Source organism: Balaenoptera physalus (genome assembly GCF_965194825.1).
Source record: "Balaenoptera physalus genome assembly, chromosome: 12".
NCBI classification, from domain to species: Eukaryota; Metazoa; Chordata; class Mammalia; order Artiodactyla; family Balaenopteridae; genus Balaenoptera; species Balaenoptera physalus.
Window position 1 is genome coordinate 24,568,476 of NC_138897.1, and position 12,336 is coordinate 24,580,811.

The following is a 12,336-nucleotide window of genomic DNA, read 5'->3' on the forward strand; positions in this document are numbered from 1 at the left end:
GCAGTGGTGAGGGCCTCGGAGGCCCTGCATCTGACAGCGAGTTGCTGGTTAGAGCAGGTTCAAGGAAGTTGTCTGGGCAGAAGCCTGATTTCAGTAACTTGAGGAGAGAATAGGAGGTGAGGCAGTGGAGATGGCAAGTCTGAATTCCTTTCTGGAGGCTTAGCTGTGAAAAGGAGGAGGTGAGAGAGAGGAGAGGCGGGAGAGGCTTCCGGGAGAGGGAAGATGGGTGGATCCAGGTCTCCAGGAGGCAGGGGTGCGTGTGCAGGATGCCGGCTAGGGGAAGAAACATTCCCTCCCGTGAGAAGGGCCCGAGGGGTCGAAGGGCTGTGGACGCAGCTGAGTTTCTGGATGTAGAGCAGGAATTTGAAGTTTCCTGCTTGACAGCTGGCTTCCCTACGAGGGAGGAAACGAGGCATCTGCTAAGATGCAGCAGGGTTAGAAGTTGAAGAGAACAGAGGAGGAGGGGACAGGGTGTCCTACAAATAGGGACGAGCAGTACCGAGTGCGGAGGTGTGTTTACTGAGGTCAGAGACCATAAAGTGAGATGTAGGAGTTGTCGGGGTCAACTCTCCCCTTCAATCTGGGCACAGTGTCTTAATCCATAGCAGTGACGCTCACAGTGAAATCTGATTTTATTTTCTGGCAGTAATACTAAATTATATCAAATTATCAGCAGGAGTCGATTAAGGGAAGAGGAGTTGATGTGTGATCTTAGCCAGCCACCCAGGTGTGGGAAAGGACAGGATGGGTGGTTGAGTTGGTCTAGAATTAGTGTTTCGCTGAGCACGCGAAGAGGGTGTTTTGTGAGGGTGGAAAAGTAAAGGCCCGGAAGTGGCCTTGGAGGAGATGGCTGCCAGGTGGGGAGGAAGGAGCCACCTCCGCCTAGAGCTGTTAGGACAGCAGCGTCCTGGAGGCCCAGCTATCGCAGGAGGATTCGGGTTTGATGGGGGCAGGGTCATCTGAGAGGGCATCAGGGAGCCCACGGAGGTATGGGAAGGAGTGAGATAGTGACCGGGGAGGCGGTCGGGGTGGCAGTGGCCCAGAGAGACGGGACAAGGAGCAGAGATGGAATCACTAGCTTTGGGGTCCTTATCAGTCAGCTCTTGTCAGCTGTTGGGCTGGGGCAGGCTTTGGTCCCTGGAGATGTCCCAGGCCAGTGATGGCAGCCAGACATCTTCAAGAGACAGTACAGTTTCCGACAAGGTTCCAAGAGCACCTTGGTGAAAAGTTGTCCTGGGCCACAGGGTTTATACCCCAAGCTGTTGAGGGGCTTAGTAAGTCGGAGGACTTTCATTCCCCTCCCCCCACCGCCCCCATGTTTTCTCTGTTTTATTTCAATAACAAAGAGTAAAGTCAGGTTTAATGTACTTTTAACAGCTTTATTAAGATAGAATTAATGAACCATTACAATTCACCTATTTAAAATACACAATTCAGTGTTTTTTTAGTATATTCGGAGTCATGCAGCCATCACCACCACAATCAGTTTTAGAACATTTTCATCGTCCCTTAAAGAAACCCCTTAGCAGTCACTCTCCATTCCCCCACAGCCCTAGGCAACCACTAATCTACTTCCTATCTCTGGAGATTTGCCTGTCCCGGACATTTCATATAGATGGGGCCTTCACTTTTTGCTGTGACCAGTGGCCAACAGAGCAGATCAGAGGGACTAGCCCTCTGAGGGACAGTACCCACCTAGATGAGGACAGAGCTGGGGTCCAGGCTGCTGGTCCAGGAGCCTTTGGAGAGGAGAGGAAGGAAGCTTGCATGAAGCTGCTGGCAGATTCTTTTTTAAAGGATTTGATTCGCTGCATATTCCAGAGCTACTGATAACCACAGTCTATCGTAGATTTTATCAAAATACAAAATTTGCTTTCTATCTCCTACGCCTGTTCTAAATCTACTTTTGGAAAGATTTTTGGAAGTAACTACCTTCTGCCTAACCCTGCCTTTGTGGTTACGTTTAAAACTCTCTCGTCAGGCAGGAAAGCATCATAGTGAGGAGCACATACTCTAGAGCCTGTCCTGGTTTGAACCCCAGTTCTGCTATTTCCCAGCTGTGTGACCTTGGGCCAGTTACCTAACCTCTCTGTCTCAGTCTCTTCATCTGTAAAATGTATATAGCCATAGTACCTAGCTCATAGGATTATTGCGAGGATTGAATGAGTTAATACATCGAAAATGTATAGAAAACTGCCTGGCAATAAGTTCTTTGGGCATTTGCTTTGATTATTATCTGAGATTCTTAATGGTTGTGAATTCCTGCTGGCCCTTATTTTTAGTCAAGGGTGGGGGTGAGAACAGAGACTGACCCTTGTCAGGAAATATGTATACCTATGACCTTGATTCCTGGCCTCCCTTACTCATTGATTTATGCAAGTCTGAATTAGAGACTATGTGGAATTATGGAGTCTGCTGACAGAAGTCCAATTTCATTGTCAAGACAAGACGATTTTGATACCGGCAAATACAAGCGTTGACCAGGTGGGGCTTCTCATCATAGCCCTACGCTTTCAGTTCTGTCTTCCCCAGTTCCACCAGTGCTGGGTCCATTGTGTTCCTGTTCTCCAGCCTCGCCTCCTGACAGCTCCGCCAGGCTGCCCTCTCGCTTCCCCCCATACCTGGTGTTTCTAAACACAGGATGCTTGGAGACAAATATAAAACAATATATTTTTAAATGCTGAATTAAATATATTTTATTTTGTCTGCCCAACACAATTAATAGCCTCCTTCAAGAAGGAGTTTTCTTAAAAATCCTGTGGCACTTAGCACTGGATATTCAATACTAGTTACGCCAAGTTGGATATTGAGAAAAATCTGCTTACAAAGTATGTGAGAAATTTGTTCTCAAGTGTGTAAGCATTTTTCGTATGGTACAGGTTTTATTAATTTACTAAACAAAGCCCTTTTTAAATGGTCTAGTGCAAGGGTCACCTTCAACCCTGCCTGATCCAAATATACAACCTAAACTAATGAAAAGGGCAAGTCAGTTGGTGACCCATAGCTGAGGAAGGGGCGTGTGCAGTGATGCTCAAGGATGACGGGTGGTGGGGAGCACCTTCCCATCAGAAGAGGTACCATCTTTCTTGATAATTTGAGTGGTGGTTACAGTGACTCCATGTTGTGTTTTCAACAAAGCAAGATGCTTTTTCACTTCTGAAGCCATCTCTAAAGATATTAAAAGAGGCTTCCCTTCAGAATTATTAATGTAGTAAATCTCTAACTTTAAATTGGGGGGAGGTAGAGGTTAGTACTGCGTAGCTCAATCACCAGGTACTTAGCACCCAATGCATGGCTGGAATCCAATTTTAAGTTCTTTGAGGGACAGGAAAAAAACAGTAAGGCATACTTCCTGAACCCAACAAGCTTACTTTACAGTTTATAGAGACAAGACAATACACAAAAACCAAATGATGAACAATATTAGGCAGTACATGTGTAAGAGCTAAATTGGAAGAATTCCGAAGTGAGATCAAGGGTGGTCAGGAAAAGCTCCAGAGAAGAGGACAGACTTGAGCTGAGCCTGGACACTGGTATTCAGATGACCCTAGAGAGAGAGAGAGGGCTTTCCTGCTGCAGGACTTGACCTGAGTGAGCAGGAGCTTGGCGCTGGAGATGGATGTGGTGTGTTCATGACCCTGAAGTCACTGGCCCCACCAGAGCAAAGAAGCATCTTCAGATTTACCCTGTGGGTTATGATTCTACTCCTGTGACCTTGGCCTCCATCCTCATCCTCTCCCAACTCTTCCAGCGTCTGCCAAGCAGCAGGTTCTTTGAGGCTCAGCGCACCCCTACAGGGTGCCAGTGTACAGGGCATGTTGAGACAATGCCATGTGGGATCCCAGGTGTTCACGGTTGAATCTGCTTTCCACCTCCAGTTAGGGTCGAGGTCTGAGAGCTGAATCCAGCCTCATGAGGTCAGCTTACTGGCGGACTCCATCACTCTGCCTTGACTCTTGGCTTCCTTTTTCCTCTTCACAAAGCACCTGATTTTGTGGATCCACAGGTCCCCAAAGGAACTGACCAGAACTGGGCCCAGAAGCTCTACGACCGGCACTCCGGCAGCCAGCACTTCCAGAAACCCCGCATGTCCAACACGGCCTTCATTGTCGTCCACTTTGCAGATAAGGTGCGTCTCCTTTTGGTGGGCCTGGTGCTCCGTGAGCCCCGTCCAAGGTGGACTCGGGGTTCCTGGGCTAAGAGGGAGCTGACCTTTGAATTCAGAGGGCCTGGCGTCTCTTGGGTGGGGCCTTGTCTACTCTCCTGGAGCCTGAGAGAGAGAAGGAAAGAGTGGCTCTTCTTCAGGTAGCTCCTTTCCCAGCAGCTGGCGTAAACTTAGAATTTCTCTCCTTGGATTGTGTTCTGTGTGCGCTAGCCCAGTGCTTCTCAAATTCTCATGTGTGCGCAGGTCACCTGGGGTATTGCTCAAAGGCAAGTTCTAATTCAGTAGATCTGGGGTGAGGCCGACAAGCTGCATTTAGAGCACCCAAAGGAAGCCTTCTGTTAAAGGCCGTCTTACAGGAACTGCTTTTTAAAACAGTACGGTTTCCTGCAAAATGAATATTCAGCTCCCTCTATGTAAACCCTGATCACATCTTGGGTTTGCATTTTGGATGAGAACATCTGTGGGTTTCCCATGTACGCACAGCTCTTTTCAGAACACACTGTGGATGAGCTGAAACTACTGGAGAAGCTGCTGAGGGTCCCAGGTCAGGCTGGAGCACTAACTACCGTTTCTGTTTCCTGCCGTGGCTCCAGGTGGAGTACCTTTCAGAGAGTTTTCTGGAGAAAAACAGAGACACGGTGTACGAAGAGCAGATCAACATTCTGAAGGCCAGCAAGGTAAAGAGCGTCGGAAGCAGGGAAACAGAGGCGGAGTGTCCACGGCCAGAGCCGGACAGGGTGTGGTTGGTGGTGTTCCCCACTCTGGAGGGGCCGAGGCAGAGGTGCGGGGCGGGGGGCGGTGAGGGGTCTGTAGGTTATTTCAGTCTGAGAATTTGAGAACGGCCTGATGGAGGGAAGAAAGCAAGGGATGGCAGAGGTGACTGGGAAAGATACCAGCTAATGGAAGGACGGGGGGGTTGGGGGGAACAGGAGAAGTGACCATCCGGAGAGACGATGGTAGGTGTAACTGTGAAAACATTGCTGGCATCCATCGGATCATTTGTCCTCCATCTCCTACGTGCAGATGTAAAAGTACTTAAACCCCTTCAAATCCTAGTATCGGTGCGTTTAATTTCTGCTTAGCAGTCTGTGGAACTTCCCTATGGCCAGAAACTTAAATGGAATAATAGGATTCAAGGGACACTTAAATCTACAATTTTGGAATGTTACTTTCTGTTATCTCCAGAATTTCAGTTATTTCCTTCTCAGGAGCATGACCAAAAGATAGCCAATATTGTGTCCATTCTACAGGTAGAGGGAACAAGGCACTGATTCACCTAAACAAATATTTGTTAAGCACATACCTTGTGAGGCACTGCCCCTAAATGCACCTTGTACAAAGGTGAATAAGATAGATTCTACCCTCTAGGTGTTTATGTTCTAGTGGGCTGTGAGTAGGCAGAAAAACAAGCATACAGTACCTGAAAAGAGAGGAGGTTTGGCTGGGGTGGGGGGGTGCGGGGAGCGCGAGCCCCGCCGTTACAGAAAGCCACCTCGCCAATGCAGGTGCCGTTGCTGGCTTCAGCCCTTCAGAGGGAACCCAGAAAAGGACTCTCCAGGATTTACGAGGCTTTCTACCAGACCACATGGTACTGAACTCACTGCAGAGGCCTGATAACACTAGAAATGGCAGATTAATTTCTCTTTGTGATAAGCTTTAGATGAACGCAGTAGGGTGAGATGATGGAATGGAGAAAATACACCCCGCAAAATGGACCCAGGCACCTAAAGCAAGTAAATCACGTGGTCCTGAGGCCAGGGTTTTAGGGAGGATTTGAGTCAGTACCAGCAATTTGGGCGGCCCGGGGCAGACCCCGGCCCCGTGTCATCTCCCAATATCTGGAGCATCAGGGAATTAGTCGTCACTAAGACAAATTTGCTTTGGGTAAATGTGCATGTCAGTGCAAGATTAACCCCTCGGCTTGCCAGGTGTCCAGCCCTCTAATGTATGGTGGTTAACATGACTTTTTCCATTCTTTGCAAGGGAGGTGGGGAACGGGAGAAAAGCCACAGGGAGAGAGTAGAAGTGGATGGTTTGAGCCCTGAGGAGCACGTGTCCTTATTGTGTGCGTCTTAGAAGTTAGACGCCTGTGACCTCCTGTTACTGTGACACTGGCCTTAGAGGGCTGAGAAATTTTGTTACAAGTTTCTCCTTTCAGGTGGGAGCACAAATGAGGGGCATGCAGCGTCTGGTTCTGCCATTAATTTTTGTCTTAATTGGGTGTCTCTTAGGGATCCCAGAATCTAGAAGGGAATCTCTCACACTCTCTCTCCAGCAGATCATCTGTTATTAGTCACTGAGATTTTTTTTCTTATTTTTATTTAACAAACTTTATTGAATATTTGTGTGGTATGTAGTGGTAACAAATGTATGTAGTTAACCTCAGAGAACTTACAGTCTAGTGAAAAGATATAGAGTTTAATCAAAAATTTTGGTAATGCTGTGAAGGTCAAGAAGAAGGTTCTATGGAAAAGAATAATAGGAATGGGCTGGGAGTCCCCAAGGTCACCCCCAAATTGAACCATTTGCTAGGAAGACTCACAGAACTCAGCATATTGTAGTACTCGTGGCTATGATTTATTACAGCAAAAGGGTACAAAGCGAATCAGCAAAGGGAGAAGGTGCATGGGGTGAAGTCCAGGGGAAACCAGGTGCAAGCTTCCAGAGTCCTTTTCCGCTGGAGTCGCACTGAATATACTTAATTCCCACAGCAGTGAGTTGTGATGTTGCCTGTGACCTGTCTACCAGAGCAGCTCACCTGAGCCTGGGCATTTAGGGTTCCCTACTGAGAGTCAGTGACGTGGGCACCCTTTGCCTAGCACATACCAAAATTCCAGACTCCCAGAAGGAAAGCAGGTTCATTCAGCATAAACCATATTGTTTGCATAAACAGTTTAGGCTCAGTGAACCATTCTTATCAGGGACTGCTGAAAACCCTCTCAAAATCCACATTTCCAGACACCAGCCAAGGGTCAACCTTGTAAGCAGGCCTTTCTAGGATGGCAGTCTCAGGCCTGCCATGTTAGCTCTTTTCTAAATAGGGGTATCATTGTAGATTGGGTTTTTATTAGAAATGAAATATAGGCTTATAAAAATTCAAATAGTATAGAAATATATAAAATGAAAGTATTCTCTCCCATTCCTGACATCCCTTTTCACGAATTCCCATTCTGATGATACAAACATACTGGTACATCATTTTTAAGATTGAAATGGGGACTTCCCTGGTGGCACAGTGGATAAGAATCCACCTGCCAATGCAGGGGACACGGGTTTGATCCCTGGTCCGGGAAGACCCCACGTGCCGCGGAGCAACTAAGCCCGTGTGCCACAACACTAGAGCCCACAAGCCACAACTACTGAAGCCCGTGCGCCTAGAGCCCGTGCTCCGCAACAAAAAGAAGCCACTGCAATGAGAAGCCCGCGCACTGCAACGAAGTGTAGCCCCCGCACACCACAACTAGAGAAAGCCCACACGCAGCACCGAAGACCCAACACAGCCAAAAAAATTTAAAAGAAAGATTGCAATGAATTGCATTATACATTGTCCTCTCTAATTTTTCACTTACCATTGTATCTTGGCCATCTTTCCACATGAGTACATATCCACTTCTTTTTTTAAACAACTGTTGGTATTTTGCTAATTCAGATAATACTGCAAGGAATGCCCTTTACATATATCTTTGCTTACTTGTATAGTTATGTCTGTAAAATTTTAGAAATGGAATTGACGGTTCAAAGAATGTGCACTTCAAAAGTCTAGAGTTATTGCTAAGCTGGAGTGTAAAATAGGTCTGTGATCTACTCTTAAATGGTACCAACTCCTTTCTCTTTCCTGTCCACCTGCCATAACTCTAGCCTTCCCCTTCACCAACTAACATTTCTAAAGAACCAATGACCTTGTTGTCAGACCCTTCCACCCCCATCCCAGCAAACCCTCAGAGGTGCTGTGATGGTGGCCAGCAGTACTCAGAGATGAACCGAGAGAGGCTTCTAGGCCCACGAGACCCCAGCAGGAGGAGGGAGCGCTGAGAACTCTCCACCCTGGACCCATTTCAGACATCCCAGAGGATGGAAAGGAGAGATCGACACTAGGTCACTATAAACCTACAGATGGGATTTCCACAGACTGCAGCTATGAATCAGTGATCGGAAATGTGCTTTAAATCATTTGGACAGATGGACACCTCTGGCAACATCTGTCATTGTAGCATTTTTAAAACTCATAGTTTAAAATGAGCCTCTATCGTTTTCTTTAATTTTTTTTCACAGTAGTCCCACAAGGTTTATGTTTCTAAGACGCACTTAAAAGCAGAGAGAAAAATAAAGACCTGGAAAGATGCAAGCCTGTGGTATCCAGTTAATGCCCAGTTTTTTTTTAATTGGTTTTCTTCTCACTAAGCATAGCTAGATCTTAGATCCTGTAAGTAAATCCATAGTTTTACTTAAAGTATTTTTATCTGGGGGGAGACCTATTAGCTTTTTTCTTTCGTGTGGCATCCCTGATAAGAAATTAACAAATCATTGTGAAAAATTAAGCAGTATTGGGATGGAAGACTACCACATACCCTATCAGCCAAAAGGATGTTTGAAGAACTCCCACTAAGAGCAGCCAGATAAAACGGTGTTAATGAGAATGTAATTAGTAAAGCCAGTTACATTGCCTAAGAGGCTATAATATAGCTAATTGCTTTCTCAGCTATCAGAGAGCTATAAATAGAGACTTAAGAGATGCCTCTTTAAAACATGATTTCAGGTTAACAGACTGATTTGTTTTAGATGCTAAAGGTGGAGGGTTTTCCTTCTCAGTGTTTATTGTAAAAAGCAACATTTTATCAATCTGAAAAAAAAATCTCGAAAGGAGAATTTTTTTCTTCTGGAGATTTCGTCTTCTGGGGCAGTGCTGAGTGTAAGTCAGAGAGGTGGGCAGTGGGTCCAGAGTTTATGCCAGCAGGTGCTGGGCAGTGAGGGCCACGCTGGGCCGTGTTCCTAGGCAGGCAGCCCTGATGCCATCTCTCCACGCCATCCCAGCGGAAGGGATCTCGAGACCAATGTGGTCCAGAGGCCAAGTAGACCATAGTAGCCCAAAGCTGCCTACCCTGGGCCGTGACAATCCCGGAGGTCCAGGAGTCAGGATGGAGTAGCTCCAACAAGGCCCAAACTCTGTCTCCCCCCATCTCTGTTCTCCCTCAACTTCAGCTCGTCAAGGGTGACAATGCATGTGTTCCATTGCTTTCCGTGCTGCTAGCTTCCTTACAGGTTATACACACATTTCATTTTGAGCAAATGCATTTGCTTTAAATTTTTTCTTAATTTATTTTTTATATAATAGCCTTTGAGTCAACATACTATATAACATTTGCTTTTAAGTGTTTTTGGAATGCTTGCTGTTTAAAATCAGTTTTTACTGGTCGTTAAAACGCCTCTACCAACGTTTAGAATAAATAGGTAACTATGTAAGAGAGAACTTTAGTCAGTAAAACAATATAATCATTCTCTGCAATCCAGGAAGGTCCCCCTTTCCTTCTTTAGACAAATAAAGTGCTGAAACTTTTCCTCCAAAAAACAGAATATTTCTTACCTAAAAGTTCGAGATTTTTTTTCCCCCCAGAGGGTAGCATTTACCAATTAAAAGAATTGAAAAGAAAATGTGTTTGTTACTTTGTTTAAGCCGTAGCTTTTAAAGATAAGATTCTAGACAGGAGATTCCAATCAAATGGTTATTATAGTGTGTCTTATTTTAGTTTCACATGTCTGTTTTAAAGAAAAGATATTTTACGTTCATATAAATGGAAGTGAATAGGTGTGGTTTCCAAGGTAACAGCTATGTATATACCTGTAACTGACATTTTTCTTAAACTGTCAAGTGGTCTTTAGAAAGTGTTTTCATACTTCTTTTAATCCCTTTTCAGATAGATCTGCCTCAGGCTGTTAAAATCTATATATAGACTTGAATAGCAGAGGACTGGAAAGCCAGTACCTGTGGACACTTTGAAATAAGTGACAAATAGTATCAGGGAAGTACTTGGTTTGTTTGAAGGTTTTATCTAAGTGTTTTCAAGACTGAAGGGAGTAAATTTTTAGAAAGGCCCAGGTGGATCGTGTTTCTGAGGGCTGCCCTAAGACGAATTGTAGTACTTCCATTACTGGTCGGTCAGCTGGTAAACAGACTTTCCAGTCACTCTAAGAGCAGAACTGGAGTTAGTCAATTAAAAAAAAAAATTTTTTTTTTCTCTCACTCAGAAATGTGTTCCTTTGCGTGAATCCTTTTTCAAACAGGAGCTTGGTAACTACTTTTCATTGAGACTTGGGGTTTATTTACAGCTGGGGTACTCCTGGGACAAGGAGGTCCATGTCTGGCCCAGCCCCCTTGTCCTGGTGGGCAGGCTGGGAGTGAGGTGGTGGAGTATTAACTTGCCTGGTCTTTTACTACTGCCTGCAGCCTGAGGTTGAACATGGTGCCTGTCGGTCTTTCAGTGCTGTGGTCAAATTAGATGTCTCTGTACGTTTACTGAGTTTATAATACAAATTCTGTATAGAATGTAAAGCCTGCCCCTCCTCCCTAAAGTCCCAACAAACTCATCTTCTTCTCCATCCCAGGGACCCTACCACTTCCAAATGCAGTCTCAATAGCAGGGACCTACAATTAAAACATAACTTTTAAAATAAAATTCAAATTCTCCAGACTAAACCTTGGTTGTTCCCAAATTATAGCACAGTGCCAGTGTAGATTAAAATCTGCCTTGAACAGAAGTTTTCCTTTTTTGTTCTTAAGTTATAAATCCTTTAATATGTCAAATTAAAAAAGAAAGGCATAGCTTTTCTGATTGAAGCAAGAGAAAAGGGCTTACGTTTTAAAATACTCTTATAATTGAATCCAATTTCAAAGTTCCTCCTGTGGTTCCGATACATGCTCCTGACCTTAGAAGTTAACAGATTTTTCACAGAAAAAGCCACTACTAACGATTTCGGTACATTAGACCCCTTAAACAGTGTAATCATGCAGTTGGTAACTTCTACCCAAGACTCAAACATCTTGGAAGTCTATTTCTGAAAGTATATGAATTAGAATAATGTAATCAGTGTATATATTGTTTAGACTTGGCAGACTGAATCACTGATGTCTTTAGAATGTGAACCTGGCTTCAGCCTCCCACTAATTATTTCCCTATGGAAATTTCTAGGTGCCACTCTGCCTGGGCAGCTGACCTTTTCTCGCGTGTGCCTTGGCTCTCTGGCACCAGTTTACAGAGTCCCCATGCCTGGGCTGTCCTCTCCCCACACGCCTCCAGCCCCTACCCCTGTTCTCAGTTAATACATGTGATGGTGGCTCTCTGCCATGGGCAGTGAGGACCAGCAGGTCTGTAAACGGGGTTACTGGGTATGGTTTGGATTTAGAGAAAACTGGCTGTGGGGTAGAATGTGTTTGTATGAACATATGCCTGGAGGTAGGGCACTCGAGTTTTGGAGGTGACTATAGTGACCCAGGAGAGAGCCCAGGTAGACCTGAACCAGGGCAGCGACGTTCTGGTTGATGGAGAAAGGACTGCTGAGACTTAACCATGGACAGAACTTGGTGATTAATGGGGATGAGAAGTAGGGTGATGGCAGGATCTCTAAGCTAAATCTGGGAAGACAGCAGGTGGCGGTGGTTTGGACCATGTTGCATTTGGAGTTTCCAGTGGAACACCCAGAGGGGGGAGGAGCAGGATATTCAGCAGATGGTTGGAACTATGGACCGCGGTAGTGGAAGAAAATCAAGATGGAGAGACGGGCTTGAAGTTGATAGTTGAAGGCATGGGCATGAAGGATACTGTCCAGGGAATGAGTGTTAGAAAAATTAAGTGGTGAGGATGCAGTTTGGGGGATCAGCAACTCAAAGGAGAGAAGTGCAGAAGATGGACCAGTGAAAGGTGCTGGGAAAGAACACATTGGGGAAAGCAGGCAGAAAGTCAGAGGAATGTGGACCTGCTGAATCTCAGGGAAGGGGTCTTCAGAGAGGAGGCCCAGGTCAGTGCTTCCAGCCCTGGCTCATCCATTAACCAACAGCCCTGGGCGAGCTGATGCCGCCCGCCATGGTTGCTGTGGGGCGACTGGGGGTTGAAGCAGGGTCTGGTAGGTCCGTCCTCCCAGAGCTGCTCTTTCCTCACCTGCCACAGGAAGTTGAGGGT

General features: G+C 45.7%; 1 protein-coding gene across 6 annotated transcripts in view; it reads left to right on the forward strand.

Moving 5' to 3' along the window:
* MYO5B (myosin VB) overlaps positions 1-12,336 on the forward strand; it is a 361,242-nt gene that overhangs the window by 257,307 nt on the left and 91,599 nt on the right. For all 6 annotated transcript variants that reach the window (XM_082416526.1, XM_082416523.1, XM_082416524.1 and 3 more), the window contains exons 13-14: positions 4,007-4,129; positions 4,759-4,842. In XM_082416526.1, coding sequence (XP_082272652.1) covers positions 4,007-4,129; positions 4,759-4,842 — 207 coding nt within the window. The remainder of the gene's footprint in view (positions 1-4,006; positions 4,130-4,758; positions 4,843-12,336) is intronic.